Below are 15,774 nucleotides of genomic sequence, written 5' to 3' on the forward strand. Positions count from 1 at the left end.
TAGGCCTAATAATGTGCTTCACAATTCTGCTCTTCCTCCTAGTTCGGGTGCCATGCAGGGGACCTTAGAAGCTTGCAAGTGGCCATCGGAGACACAATCAGTTTCCATCCAACTGGGGCTGTAACCGGGGGAGAACACGTGATGTGTAACTAATGACGTCCATCAACTGCTTCCTTCTTTGCCCTGAGACCCGAAGAAATGGACGGCGCCTGGCTACTAACATCGCCGGGCTTTTAGCTCAGAGAATCCAAAGAAGAATCTTAATCAAACACGCAGAACTGATTTCCAAAATCTCCTGGAATCCAGGAGATTAGATAAATACTTTAGACTATTACCCTGAGAGAATCTTTACACCTTAACCCAGAAATATCCCCCTCAAGTGTTCTTAAAGCCAACAATCGTTTCACTAGTTAAGCTACACTAACCAACCAATTGAAGAAAAACAAAACACTCTGCCCTGAGCAGAATGCTCTTGGGATCCAACGGACAACCGCTATTTGAAAATGTGGATGGGGGCCTCGGGTAGCAGGGGGTTCAGGTAAACGGGGAGGAACAGCTCGGGGACGGAAGTTAAGAACTCAAAGACTACAAGTAATGTCGCGGCACTGAGCAGGTAGAAACTAATGAGTTGGCGTCCACTTTTCTGTGTAAATTCTCAACAACAACAAAAAAACTCAAACACACTCGTGCAATTCAATGGTTTCTCTACCCCAGACTCTCTCTGACGCCAGAGCCCACCCTCTTCCCATTCTACCAAGCTGCCTCCTTGAAGATGCTCAAGGGATGGCTTCCCACTCTCCTCTGCTCCTCGTGCCCTCAGAAATGGGGATGAAGACACAAAAGCAAGGCAATTTTGAAAATTTAGGAGAGTAAGAACCACGGGGATTCCCAAATTCTCCTAACAATTGCGTCAAAATGTCTACGGGGTCCCAAATGGAAGCAAGTGTATATTAAATTTGGGTTTCTGAGCATCTGGTCTAACATGCGTCTGTAGATAACACCTGTGATGTTAGGAGCCCCTTAACTCACTAGCTAATGCTGTCTCAAAATCCCACACTTGATACAAAACCCCGTATGTCTACCTTGTCTTTGAACATGAAATACATGTTGATTACTCTCTAAATATGCTCATGCAAGACTTTTTTTCTTTTGAGGGGAAGGTGGAATGCCACAGCCTTCTTAAGTGCCCAATTGGCAGGGGACCATAGCAACTGACTTGAATTCCCATGAGTGTGGCCAGCATGGAGATAATGTAACTAGAAATTGAATAAGGATTCAGATCATAGGGATAAGAAGGAAAGGGCCTAACTCTGAGAGCCATGTATGCTTGGAACAGATTGTAGGGACCCAAACACATCCTGTGTTAACCCCTCCCCGAGTTGAAAATGTGTTTTCTGTTTACCTCATTAGATCCTGACATCCCACAAGGTAGACCTCTCTGTGAACTGGCGCCATCTCGGAGTCTCAAAGTCTCTAGACCATGTCAAGGTCATTCTCCCAGATTGCTGCCCCATCCATACCTCAGCATCGCAGGTCCTGATGAGTGTGTCCCGGTTGGAGACCATGCCCCACGCTGCTATGCCAATGGCCACAATGTTCTCCTCAGAGTTCCTACTGATGGTGTTGTCTCTCACGACCTCGCCGATGTACTTCATCAGGCCATAATGAGTGCCTCCTGTGAGAATCCAGGCCCCTGGCAAGCAAGGAGAACAGCAAGTACTGGGCCTGAGTCCGGGTCCCATTCTGCCCACCCAGATCCTTAAGGAAGTTCTCACGTCTGTGGACATCAGGAAACCAAAGGCTATCCTAAGACTATGGTAAGAAAGGAGAGTGGGTCTTCAGGTCGCACTTCCCAGAGGTTCCCCCTAGAAAACGAAGATGCTGGGCCCTACGCTGTTGCCTGTGGTTACTGCTGTTAGCTGCCATGGGGTTGATCCCAACTCTTGGTGACCCCAAGTGTTGACAGAATAGAACTTTGCTTTCTTGACTGTCATCCTGACAGAAGCAGATGATCAGAACTTTGTGCCATAGTGCTGCTGGGTCAGCTCAAGCAACCAAGCTTGAGGTCCACCAGGGTCCTCAGAGCTCTCAGTGCACAGTTTTGCACAACATCAAGGGACTGGCACAGTCTCATTTCAGGACTTTAGTTTTGGAAAATGGAGGTAAACAAAATGCCCACAAAGACATCCAGCAGCAGCATCATAACAGAATCGGAAGTTGGAAGTTAGCCTAGTCTAAAACACTACAGGAATGCTACCAAGAGGGTTGGTCACTGACCTCTCTTGATTCGCTCTGGGGGTAGAAGCTCACCTCCAAGGAGCAAGGCAACCCTATTCTAATGGTCACAAAGGCCTTTTACTAACCCTTGGCCTTTGTTCTCTCGTTTCACGAGCGTCTTCATGGAAGAGGAGCAGAGCAGCGGCAGGCAACTCCTACGTGAAAGTCCTCCCCACATATTGAGATCAACGCGATGTCTTCCCAACATGTTTCATAGCGAATTCCTTCCACCAGCTCTCACAGGATCTGAGCTCCAGATCCCTCGCCATCCACCTGCCCTCCCCGCTCCTCTCCTATCCGGCTGCCAGCATCCCTCTGTCGGTGAGGCACCTGGGGTTGAACGCCGTCCTCCCCGTGGCCAACGACCTGCTCAGTAATAAGTTCCCAGCTCCCTGCTGCAATCCACCACGTGGAATGGTGTGTTCACAACCTTTCAGATGATGCTTACCCTCGGCGGACACTGCCTGTTCTCAAAGGGCCTTGTCTGCCTCAAACACAGCCGTGAACTTGTCCAGGCTCTAAAATTACCTGGGTGAAGTTCTGTGGAGAGTATTCACTAACACCTAGTCAATTCCGACTCCAGGGGGCCTGAAAGGGCAGCTTAGGGCTGTCCTGTGGGTTTCCAAGGCTGTAACTCTTTACAGGAGTAGAAAGCCTCGACTGTCTCCATTGGATCAACAGGGGGGTTTGAACTGCTGACCCTGCCATTAGCAGCCCAACGCACAACTACTCCACCACCAGGCTCCTGGCGTGTTTTGAAATCATAACATGAAAATGTGGCCGATTCACAGGAGCATGCAACTAGTACCCACAAGAACCAGCAGTTCAAAGCCACCAGGAGAGAAAGAGGAGGCTTTCTACTCCCCCTCCCTCCACCCAAATAAGTCTCTGAAACCCACAGGGGCAGGTCCACCTTGTCCTATAAGGTCGCTGTGAGTCAGAATTGACTCCGAGGTAGAAAACAGGTGTCTGGGTTTTGTGAGCCCTGGCACCGCAGGCTGCCTTCGCTCCTCTCAGCACCCCCAGGCCGACACACTCACAGAGACAGGGATGGGCCGCACTCCGCCCCGCTGACCACCCCACCAGACACACCTTTGGACTGCGCGATGTAGATCAGCCGGCTGAAGATCTTGCGCATGCGTGGCTTCAGGGCGAAGTTTTTGGCGCCTCCCGCCACGGATATGACCAGGTTGGGCGTTTTCAGGTGCCAGTGCTGGGTCAGCAGCTCGTAGAGCGTCTCCGCGTCGGTGTCGCAGGACAAACGGATATACTGGGTGGGGACAGGAGAAGCTCCTGAAGGACTCCACTCTCTGAGCCCACTCTCTCCCGGGGGAGGCAGGGTGGAAGAATGGAGCCCCAGGGAGCCCGGGTAGGAGGGCAGGGTGATCAGAGCTGAGGTGGGTCTCAAGAAGAGAGGGGTTGGAGGTGAGGAAGGATGGGAACGCAGGAGGGTCCCACGAAGGGGTGAAGGGCATGGGGGTAGGAAAGGAGCCCGAAGGGAGGGGTGTGGTGAGAAGGGTCTAGCAAAGATAGCCTCAGGTAGATGGGAGGGGCGTGGGTGGAAGGAGGAGAGCAGAAGAGGGTCCCTGGCAGGGATGCACAAAGACCCCAAAGGAAGGGGAAGAACAAGTGTGGCCTCTAGAGACAGTAGAAGCAGAGTGGTGTCTAGTCCAGCGAGCCTAGCGCCCCCACCCCTCCCTCGCCCAGCAGGGTGCACACAGCAGGCTTCCTCCTGAAGGCACTGGGGTTTGAGCAGAGTCAAACGGGATCGGGCTTCCGATTGAGGGAGTCCAGGGCAGAACAAGCAGCTAGATGCCGGCAGGAGCACCGGGGGAACGCCCCGGGGGGCAGGAAGTAGTGGTTGCAGAGACTGGGTTTGGGGGTGAGAGGAGTCAAGGGTGGCACACAGCTGGCTGCCACTGAGCCAGGGGACATCAGAGGGTCTGTGGGACACTGCCTCCCCTCATTAGCCCCCTTTGTGAAACTTTAGGAGCTCGGTGTGTGCGTAAGGGGAAAGTCGCTTAGTCAGGCAGTCTGTATCTCGGGAGTACCACTGGCCCCACTCAATGGGATGTTTCACAAACAAAAGCTTGTTGTTGTTGTTGGCTGGCATCAAGCCCGTTCTAACCCACCGCGGCCCCTATGCCCAACAGAAGGAAACACTGCCCGTCCTGCGCACCCCACAGTTGGTCCCATGGTAGAGACCATCCTTGCAGTCACGGTGCCAATCCATTCCCTTAAAGGACCTCCTCTTCCTCGGTCCCTCTACTTTACCCAGCATGGCGTCCTTCTCTCTCCTGACATGTCCAAAGTCTGTGAGAAGAAGTCTACCATCTTCGCCTCCAAAGAGCACTCTGGCCGTACTTCTTCCGAGACAAAGGAGCAGCAAAGGTCAGTGTGGTGTGAGGGCAAGATGCGTGGAGAGAGGGGTGCTGGGTGATAAACCAATCATCTAGCAGGCTTAGTTGTGGTGGGTCAAGGGGTCTCCTATCTACGCACATCTTTGACTCTTGTAAGAATTCTCTCTCCGTTCAGGGAGTGGTCAGTCCTTCTGTGAAGAATACCTGAGCCCACCCTAGACACAGCTACCCACACTTGTCAGTGGAGGCTGGCGTGTGGCTGAAGTGTAGAATAGTCTCGGTGGAGCTTCCAGACTAGGAGACTAGGAGCAAAGACCTGGCAATCACTTCTGGGAATCAGCCAGTGGAAGCCCTGTGGCTCTCTATGATCCCACCGAGCTGTGCATTGAGGTGGCCACATGCTAGGCGCCACTCGGTGGCAGCTAATGACATAGTTCTTTGTAACCATTTTTGGCATTTATTCCTGTTCTCTCCAGTCTTCAAGTTATTCGACAATTTGAGGCGACCCGGGATGGCCAGAGCAGCCAAGGGACCGGACAAGGCATCGCATCAGGTAGATTTTCTTCATGAGACCCTTCAAGTGTTGAGAAGCAAGGATGTTACTGTGAGGACTGAGGTGCACCTGGTCCAGCCATGATCGTCTCCACAGTCTCAGACACATGTGAAAGGGGAACATTGAATCAGAACTGATGCCCTTGGACTAAGGTACTGCTGAAGAATATTGGCAGTACCAGGGACTGCCAAAGAACAAACCAGCCTGCCTTCGGAGGACAGCCAGAACGCTCCGTAGAGGCGAGCATGGCGAGACTTCATCTCGCGCACTGTGGACTTGTGATCAGGAGAGACCAGTCCCTGGAGAAAGACTTCATGCTTGGCAACAAAAAAGAGGAAGTCCCTCAACAGGAATGGATGGGCCCAGCGGCCGCAACGATGGACTCGAACCTGGGACCATGGTGAGGATGGCGCAGGGCCGGGCGGTGTTTTGTTCTGTTGCACTTAGGATCGCCGTGAGCGGGGACCGCCTGGAGGGTCCCTAACCACGGCGAGGTGGCCCGAGTTGTCGTCAAACACCAATTAAAGCAGAAACCGGTTACTTACTTTTCCTCTCTTCCCCAGCGTCTCGAACTGAATGTCCCCAAAGGCGTCGGTGGGAAACTCCTTGGTGTGTTTCTTGTAATTCCATTTCTCGTCGCTGTGGTTCACCTGGGTGCCCTCCACGTGCTGGCTCTGAGCATACCCGCACTTGCAGAAGCTTTCCCTGAGCAGAAGAAGACATCGAGGGAGGGGCCTGGTGGCATCGTGCCTCCTTAATCAGCTCATCATGTTTCTTTGACTAGACCCCAAATTACTTCAATTACTGTAACAAAAAGAAATGCTGCCCTCCCCACCTCCCCCCTCCAAAAAAACCCCAAATTCTTTGCCATTGGGCCAGGCTGTCCAACTCAGTACGCCCCGCTCCGTGCACAGCGGGGTAGAAGTTAGCACCATAACTCAACAGCTGCCGTCTTGAGGAACAGCTGCCTGGCCTTTCTCCCAAGGTGCCATCAAGTGAACTTGAGTCACCCACCTTTCTGGTTTTGTTTTTCAATTGGATGGTACTTGTTCAGGATATGACATGGAAGCGATCTAAAGCAAGCTACAAAGCTGAGCTGCAAACCGCTCAAGCCACCCGACGAGTCTGATTTTCAGACTATTTCCATCATCTCAGCGCTCGCCTAGAAATTATTTGGGTGTCTTACCCCCTTGACTTATTGCCCATCTGCCCCAATGATCGGGTTCAGCGTGGAGAGCTGGGGCTGAGGAAGAGCTGGCCCCTGCACTTGTGGGTCCACCAACTGAACAAGTATCAGGGTGGGAGGGGGTGATTATGAGACCGGCCAATATTAATCCGGAAACTATATCCTGCTCTTTGCATAATGGATAGCTCCCAGGTCCCTACCCAGGTCTCATTGCCTCAGTGCCCGCCCTCCTTCCCATGGGTGTGCTACTGGGCAGGGGTTGGGGTGTGATATCCCTGATATCCCAAGCAGGGCCCCCAAAGTGTTGCAGAGTTCAGAAGGGCCATCCCTGCCATCCGGGGCATTTCTTGGGGTGGGAGGAGGCTCATGAGCTTGGACTGGATGTGGGAAAGCTGTGCACTAGTGGAACCTGAACTCCTCTGAGGAAAGAGGAATTGGACCGAACTTCCCTTGGTTTTGATTGGATGATACTGGTGCATGATATGAAATGGACAGGCAAAAATATCAATGCTCACCGCCAGCTAAGCCCACTGCCCCTCCTCTGCCCCCCAACCCTACCACAGCCCTTCAGCATGTGCTTATGGAAAACACCCTATTCTCATGTCCTCTTGGTGCTGTGGTCTCTCAGAGACACAGACAGGACCACGGCAAAGAGCACCTGTCAGTGAGCAGCAAGGAGAAGCAGGGAGCACGCTTCCTCTCCAGCTCATCCATCTGTGAGCCAGCTCACTGTGAGGGTGTGTGCTTGGGGGTGAACCCTGCAAAACCTGGGGGGAGCCCTGATCTGGGGCATGTGCTCCATCGAGGATGCTGGCAGGTGTGGGTGGTGTCCACACAAGCCAAGGACTCATGCCATCTGAGCACAGTCAAGCACCCCCATAAAGAATTCGCCCCTTGGCCCAGGGCTGCCTTTCATGCCAAGTAGCATGGTTTCTTTTTTGTTTGTCACTCAAAACTCCCGGCTCATTTCCATTTCACTCTTCTTCCTTTTCTGTTTAAACCACTATTTAGGTTGAAAGGAGAAGGAATATGGAGGGATTTTTTTTTTAAAACAACATACTATCTATATTGACACAGCCCATCTCCAGAAGTGAAATCAGTAACAATATCCTATTACACCCTCTGTAGATATGGTGGTGTTGGGACCTTTACACACACACTCTCTTGCCATCCTTCCCCCTCCCTGTTCTTCAGTCCCCGACCTCTTGATTACCTTCAGTCCCTCTCCCTCTCCCTCTCCCTCCCTCCCTCTCTCTGCTCACTCTCCAATCAAGCTTCGGGATGAGAAATCAGGGGAGCCTGAACCAGAGGATGGAATGGTTCACATTCAACTGCTAAGCTAAAAGTTGGCCATTGGAACCCACCCAGCAGCTCCGCAGGAAGAAGGTCTGGCCGTCCATGTCCACTAAACTGACAGCCAAGAAAACCCAGTGGCGCAGTGCTACTGAGCCATAGCAGGGGGTGCCACGAGTCAGAATCGACCCAATGGCAACAGACAAGGAAAAGGCGACCACAGCTCTGTCCCTAAGAGGCCAGAGGGCAGTGAGAGAAACGTGTTTGGCCTGGACACAGGCTGGAAAGGCTGAGTGAGCAGCTTGGGAAACGGACAGTCTCCACCAGTGGAGGACCGAATGTCCCAGTTTGCCCCAACTGTCCCTGTGTCCAGTGCCCCAGTCTGCACGATGACGGTGTAGACACTCATCGTCTGTGTACAGTCCCACTTGTTTGCGCCTCATTGAATTGTGTCTTTCACAGACAGCTGGAGTGGCCAGCCGTCACCGGCGAGTCTACGGGCGCCATTTTACCAACAGCAAGTGCTCGCTTTCTCGCTCTGCGCCCCGTCTCTGGGTCCGTCTCACAATATCCCAAACGCTTCCATCACCCTCTTGCACATGTAGTCGTCTTCAGGCTAGGAGCAACATGAGCATTCTAGGCAATCGTAATGTTGGCTAAGCTGCAGGACTGGGACTAAACCCACCATGACCCAAGGTCGGCCTCTTTGACTGGCAGCAGCCGGCGACCAGAGAAAATCAACTCCCTCACCTAGCTCCCCTGGCCACGTGAGTCCGGGCACAATGCCGCAATCCTGGGCCTTCTCTGGTGGCACCATCAGGAGAACGACGAGGCGCCCCACTCCGGTGAACAATGATGGTGTCGGAAATCCACAGGGGCAGCTCTAGCCTGTCCACTGGGGCTGCTGTGAGTCAGGACAGACTCAGCGGCAGTGAGGATTTTGCTCGGTGGTGTTATGGGCCAGGCAATAGGCTACCAATTGTTAGAGTGGGGCTCAAACCCACCAGTGGCCCAGCAGGAGAAAGGGGAGGCAGCCTGCTCCTGTAAAGGTTGACGGTCTTTGGAGCCCCTCGCAGAGGATCTCTAGGAGTCTGAATCGATTGGACGGCACTGGGTTTGGTCTTGGAGAGCGTCCGTAGCATCAGCCATCAGGTATACAAAGTTCCCCGTGACATTAAAAACCGAAAACAAAACGGCTGCCCCCGAGTACATTGACACAGACTCCTGGTGGTCCCGGGTGGGTGTCTCAGACACAGCCAATGAGTGCTGGAAGAGATCCGAATTGGTTCTCGCCAAACCAGCAGACCTGCAGGTCACGTCTTCCGTTAAACATGCGGGGAAGAAACGGCCGGCTCTGACGCCCGGGGGGAATCATCTCCTCCTGCGTCCTCATGAGGCTCACTGTCCACTGCACTCCAAATCAGAGGAGCCAAGGCTGAGGCCCTTCCGTGCTCTGAGGACCGACTGCAGATGCCTCTGTGTCACTGAAACTCTAGCAGAGCCCCTAACGTGGAGATGCATGTATTTTTTTTCTGCTGTGGTAAGTAAACAGCTAACAAAACGCATGCCGTTTCAGCACATTTCCCACATACAATCCAATCACGTTCATCATGCCCCTCTACTGTGGAGCCAGCACCACTGTCTAACCACGAGGTCCACCTTGGTGGGCATGGGGGACAAGAGAGACATTCTGAAAGGAGGTTAGCTGGCTCGTAGTCAGACAGGAGGCAGTCATCCAAGGCTGCCTCCACAAAAACTACACACACACACACACACACACACAACCTCATTGCCATCAAGTGGATTCCAATGCATAGCGACCTACAGGACAGAGTAGAACTGCCCCTGTGGGTTTCCAAGACTGTGACTCTTTACAGGAGTAGACAGACTCATCATCTGTCTCCCTCAGAGCAGCTGGTGGCTTTGAACTGCTGGCCTTGCAGTAAGCAGCCCGGGGTGTTCCCAATACACAGTGCAGATGTGGATATTTCCAGCTTCATTTTTACGTCCTCTTTCTGCTCACTGCTCCCATTCTAGTCCCACAACCAAGATACCCACACCAGCTGTCTTTGAGTTGCTTTGGATTCGGGGTAACGCTACATGTGACCCAGCGGAACTTTCACGAGTAGGGCGCCAGGCCGTTCTTCCAAGGCACCTCTGGGTGGACTCGAACAGCCAACTTCTGGGTTCACGGACAAGTATGTTCACCATGTGCTCCATCCAGCGACTCTGCCAGCTGAGGAGAAGGCTGGTATTTTCACCATAAACCACAACAGGGGTCCTCCTGTCCACGAGTCACTGGACTCCTCCTCCCCTGGGCAGCAGGCAGAAGAGAAGGACTGAGAGGGAATAAGTGGGTGGGAGGAATCCACTTAAAGTTTTAGTATTGGACAAAAAGTTTTCTTCCAAAAAGAACAAGCTCAGATGATGTCAGACACGCTCCTGAGGCAGCCGGCGTCGCCGCCGTGGTCCGTGAGGCTTGCATGGCCAGTGTTTCAATGGATTTGCGGAGAAGTTTCTCCAGGGGGACGGCTCCGGGGACCGGGCACTGACCTTTCCGAGCGCTATCAGCAGTGTGTGCAGACAGCAATAAAGGAGATTCCTAATGAAGGACTGGAGTGCGTGGGCCGTGCCGGAAAAAAGCCTGAAAGCTCTTCATGACCTTGACCGTCACCTTGGAAATGGGACTCCTCACATCAGCAAACGGAAGACTCTGGATTTTGTCATGTTAGGCGGTAAAGGACGCCGTCGCTTTGAGGAGGAGCTTAGGAGGGAGGCAAATTTCCTCCTTCCCGGTGTCTTCCAGGAACTGAACGTGCCGAAATGATTCCTTGGGGATTGGTTGCAATACTTGATCTGGGATCAACTTGAGTACACTTTGTGCGGGAATCGTGAAAAGCCGGTCACGCTGGCCGGGGTTGCCTGACCTCATTCGTTGTGCAGTGAAGGATATTAGGTACGTGGTCTTGGGGTCATGGACTTCTCCTTTCCCTCCGGCAGCTAATGCGCTGAGAAGGCACCTCAGCTTAGGGGCATGTTTTATTCTCCTATAGTAGTTTCATGGTCAAGGTTGCTGGGTTAGCCAAGAGGAAGAACACTTTTAACAAACTAACAACTCTGCCTTAAGAGGTGTCTACGCCTTGGAAACTTCAAGAGCTAAAGTAAACATCAGAGGGAACAGTGTCGTTCAGGAATTCAGGTGCTTGGAGTAGCTGTTAGGGGGGAAGAGCCGGCCTCCAGCCTAAGGCAATGAACTAAGTTAACATGCATCCCACAAGAATGTCAAAATGTTGCATCTGGTGAAGGAAGGGTTTCTAGCAGTTTGCTTTATTTGCCCTCTGTACCATCTTGCCAATGCCTGTAATCATGAAATAAATCTATGCGTTTAGTCTCTCTCTCAAAAAATAAAAATAGAACAAGCTCACTGCCATCTGGTCATAGCGACCCCATAGGACAGGGTGGAACTGTCTCTGTGAGTTTCTGTGACTGTCGCTCTTTTCGGGAGTAGGAAGCCTGGGTTCCCCCCTAGGAGCCACCGGTGGTTTCAAACTATGGACCTTGTGGATGGCAGCCCAACAATTCAGAACCACTACACCAGAAAGGGCTCCGTAGGACTGAGATGATTCGTATCCAGATATGTCTAACGTGGGAAAGATGAACAGTTTTCGGTCCATTCACTCGCTCACCCATTCATTGCCTGACATTTGTTAGGACCTGGGCTACACCCCACGCGTTTATGACCCAACCTTGCTGTTCTGAAACACAGGAAGCTCAGAGCAGGTGAACACTCAAGGAGATGGGCAGCCCCAACATCAAAGAGAGGAAGAACCGGGGGCTGACAGAGGGGGCTGCCATTCCCTCACAGGCACTGCAAAACAGCAACAACATTGCCACACCCACACCTGAGTGCCCCGCCTGCCTTCTGGGAATGCGGAAGAGAAGGGCGGCCTTTCTTCTGCACTCCCTGGGGCAAGCTCAAAACGGAGCACGCGAAAACGTGGTTGTAGGAGACAAAACTCCCTGTCCAAGCTTCCTCCTCACCTCTCATCTCCAAGAATGATCCAGATGCGGGGCGGGGGGGGGGGGCGGCGGGGGGGGGGGCGGGCTTCATAATGAGGTGGTGGCCTTTGTTTGTCTCACTGCCTGGTTAATTGTTTTCTTTCACACGTGGAGTGGGGGGTGGGGGTAGGGAAGGGAGACGGCGGGGAAATTGGTGACTTACATGGCCTTGGCGTCTTTGGTAAAGAAGACGCATTCCCGTTTCTTAAAGTTTGCTTGGATAAAGCTCACCAAGTCCTTCGGAGAAAGAACAGGGAAGGGCACATTACTGATTCATCCTCACCCCCTTCCCTGTGACGAATGAACGTGGAAGACACCCCCAGCCACTTCAGAAGTCTCAAGAATCAACCATCTCGGCGGAAGATCCATCTTCTCGCGCGCTCTGAGTACAGCGTTTTTAAAAAGAGGAATCCATTGAAAGTTTTGGCACTGGACAAAAAGTGTTCTTCCAAAAGTTACTCGAAGCTGTCTGGGGCCCAGGTGCTATCGTTCGTTTACAGACACATAGCAGGTTTTCCCTCCGCGGTGGAAGCTGACCAAACAAAATGAACCAACCCCACCGACGTCGGGTCACGTCCAACACCTAGGGACCCTGTAAGACCAAGAAGAAGGGCCCCAGGGGGCATCCAGGGCGGCAGTCTTTATGCAGGCCGGCTGCTACAGCTCTCTCCCCCAGCAGTCTTTTGGTCTGCGGCCAAACGCGTTAGCCGCTGTGCCACTAGGTCTCCCGGGGGGGATAGAAGCACTTGTTAATAATTCTGCATGAATAATACATCGCTGCAGCTCTCCAGGTCTGCTTTTAAAAGAAAATAAACTGCAAACGGTTCTCTCATCACTATGTTCATCTCCCCAGGGGCCAGGAGCGGAAGGCACTCGGGGACCTAATTCTGACCATCAAATGCCGGTATCAACCCAAATGCCCCCCCTGGAGTCGGCAGAAGCGAATTGCTTAAAGAGAAGCTGGAAATGCCTGCAGTCTTCACCCTGGAAGAGGATGGGCGACGGACAGGCTGGTTTTTGTTGTCCCAGTGGGGGGGGGGGCAGGGGGGGGACGGGGGAGGGGGAGTCATCCCGTCGGTTCTGACTCAGCGGCCCCTGGTACAGCTGCATGAGCACCTCCCGGCCCAGCACCACCCACATCATCTTATATTTGAGCCCATTGATGCCGCTGCAGGGTCAGCCCATCTTGTCGTCCTTAGAACTGGTATGCAGAGTCAGAGGGCAGCGGACATCGGTAAGAACGAGATGGACAGCTCAGTGGAGAAATGGGCAGAGATGTGCGCAAGGTCGGCAGTTTGAAACCACCGGCCGCTCCACCAGAGAAAGAGGAGGCGTTCTCCTGCTGTAAAGTTGCCGCTGCAGCCCAGCCCACAGGAGCAGTCCGGCGCTGTCCTCCAGGGTGGCTGGGGACTGGAGATGGTGTCATGGCAGCGAAGAGTGACATCTTTAGGACAGAAGCTCTGAGGGCAATAGCAGGTGACATGGAATAAGACTGGGAGTGTGGCAGCCGGGGCAGTGTGGAGGCAATCGCTAAAGCAGCTGACCAGGAGCTAAAGAAGAGGAGCAGGGCCCAAGCATCACTGCTAACTGATGTCTGATCAGATGGGGACTCTAAAAGCTGTGACAAAGAATGCAGAAAAATCCGTTAAAAGAGGCATTGTTTAATCTTCATTAGTATGACTAAGTTGTTTTGCTTGTGGTTTGGGCGAGCGTTGACAAGAGCAAATGAGTGTCCCATTCGACCATGTGTGCACATTTTGTGAGTGACACGAAGCGGCACCCCCTTGATGCTTAGGACTCGTCCTGCTTCTGCCCTGGGTGTCCCAGTTCCCATTCGTCCTTCTTTCCTGTTCCTTTCTGTCTTCGGAGCTTTGGCCGGGGTGGGGGGGGGGAGAGTAGGAGGGAGAGAGGGGGGTGGCAGTGGCGGCAAACACAGCCCTTTTTGTCCTCCTGGGGACAATTGTTTTGAGGAGCATGTTCTTCAAGAATGTGGGTGTTCAATTCTTAGGTAAATCTGCTGCCCATGACCACTTTAGAATCTTGAAAAACAAAGATGCTACTTTGAGGATGGAAGTGTGCCTGGCCCAAGGCAATTCTCCATCACTTCATGTGCATTTGAGAGTGGGACATCGAACAAGGAAGACCGAGGAAGAATCGATGCATTTGGATGGTGGTGCTGAAGAGGACTGTTGAAAGTACCATGGACTGCTAGAAGGACAAACCGACCTGTCTTGGAAGAAGTCAGACTAGAGTGCTCCTTAGAGGCAAGGATGACAAGACTTTGTCTCACATGCTTTGGGCCTGTTGTCAGGAGGGACCAGTCCCTGGAGCAGGACATCATGCTTGGGAAGGCAGAGAGGCAGCGACAAGAAGAAAGCATCTCCTCAGTGGGGTGGATGGACATGATGACAGCAACAATGGGCTCAAACATAGGCACAATGGTGGGGATGGCTCAGGACCGTGCAGTGTTTCTCTCAGTTGTACACAAAGTTCAGAACTGACCCCATGGCACCAGGTAAGGACAACATTGGTTACCTACAAGGTGACTCCCCAAGAGTGAGTTCAGTTCCAAATCTGAAGGGGGCTGTGCTAGTTACATCGTCTGGTGTCAACTTGAGACTATTAAGAGTGAAGGGGTGGAGTCCAGCCTGTCAATCGGGTCGCAGTGTGATGACCTCTCTCGGAGGAGAGACAGATCTGAATAGCTCACTGGAGGGCAGACACACACTCTCTCTGCTTCGTGTTCCTGTTGACAAGACACATGGGGTACACTAGTGCAGCCAGAGCCCTGGAGCTGGAGGAGCCACATGGAGACCCACGCTAGCATGGGGATTCTTCCACTGCCACTGGAACCACAAGACTTTCCACCCACTGGCCTGTGATCTTCCTGCATTCGGCATCATTGCATGTGTTGCGTGCATCTGAGGAAGAATTTATAGAGCGGTTACAGACATGTGGGCTTGAGTTCTGGACTTGATCTGGACTGGGCTGGGATGTTTTCTTCATGTACAATTGCTCTTGGATATAAAACGATCTCTCGCACACATGAGTGTCTCTGGATTTGTTTCTCTAGTCAATCTGGACTCACACAGGTGTCTAAGGCCACAACTGACACCGTGGCCGCACCGGTGGGCTCAGACATAACAACGATGGTGTAGGCGGCGCAGGTCCCGGTAGTGTTTTGTTCTGTGTGCACCGGGCCTCTGTGAGTCGGAACCGACTCAGCAGCTCCTAACCACCAGCACCACCAGGGGGCCCAGGGTCAGGGCTTCCACCAGTAAGTCTGGCCTTCTTCGCGATCGCAAGTGCACTGCCTGACTCCGTGTCAAGGCAAACCTAGCAACGTGGAAAGGGAAATGCTGGGAAAACACGTCTGCCCAACCCCCTCACGTCACACAACACTGCCTTGAGAGGTGACGCTTTGTGTTTTGAGGGCAAGCACTGGCCCCCACGTGATCGCACATTCTAAGGTCACGCGCTGTCAGGCACCAGGGGCATGTGCTGGTGGCGCAGGAAACTCACACTTTCGCTGTAGGAGACGTCGGTGCTCCTAGACGCGCTGGAGTACAGGGTCCGCGTGCTGTCCAACGTGCCGTTCCGCCGGTTCCTCATGCTGAGCTTGGCACCCTGGAAGGACATCTGGCCAACGGCTGGGAGAACTGCTGGAGGACAGGTGGAAATGTTGATTTGAGCTACAGACAGCACAGTGGAAGGCACTGGGTTCAAGGCCCCATCCCCTCTGGCTTGACCCCACCCACCTTCCCCTGTCACCTGCTCTGCTCACCTAGTTCCCCTCCATCCTCAGGGAGCTTCCCTGTCCCCTCATGCTGGGTGGGCCTCCACGGTGCTCCCTCCCCTCTAGGCCCCTGCATGGGGGTACCTTCCTAGAACTTCCCCCATCTCACCTGTCTGACCCACTGCCTGGCCTCTGAAGCCACACCCTTCTCTCCCGCTGCCTCACACATACAGGGGCACGACCGCCACATCTCGCTCTCTGCAGAGACTGTTTGACATATGCCGCCATGCTCCCTGCTACAGGTGCTCAA

General features: G+C 53.1%; 1 protein-coding gene across 1 annotated transcript in view; it reads right to left on the bottom strand.

Annotated features, from left to right (window-relative positions):
- Positions 1–15,367, bottom strand: part of TRPM8 (transient receptor potential cation channel subfamily M member 8) — a 90,008-nt gene extending 74,641 nt beyond the window's left edge. The window contains exons 1-5 of the mRNA XM_075528994.1: positions 15,251–15,367; positions 11,892–11,965; positions 5,736–5,895; positions 3,370–3,547; positions 1,521–1,693 (exon numbers count right to left, since the gene is read on the bottom strand). Coding sequence (XP_075385109.1) covers positions 1,521–1,693; positions 3,370–3,547; positions 5,736–5,895; positions 11,892–11,965; positions 15,251–15,367 — 702 coding nt within the window. The remainder of the gene's footprint in view (positions 1–1,520; positions 1,694–3,369; positions 3,548–5,735; positions 5,896–11,891; positions 11,966–15,250) is intronic.
- Between the last annotated feature and the right edge of the window lie 407 nt (positions 15,368–15,774).

The sequence above is a fragment of the Tenrec ecaudatus genome, chromosome 13, assembly GCF_050624435.1.
Source record: "Tenrec ecaudatus isolate mTenEca1 chromosome 13, mTenEca1.hap1, whole genome shotgun sequence".
NCBI classification, from domain to species: domain Eukaryota; kingdom Metazoa; phylum Chordata; class Mammalia; order Afrosoricida; family Tenrecidae; genus Tenrec; species Tenrec ecaudatus.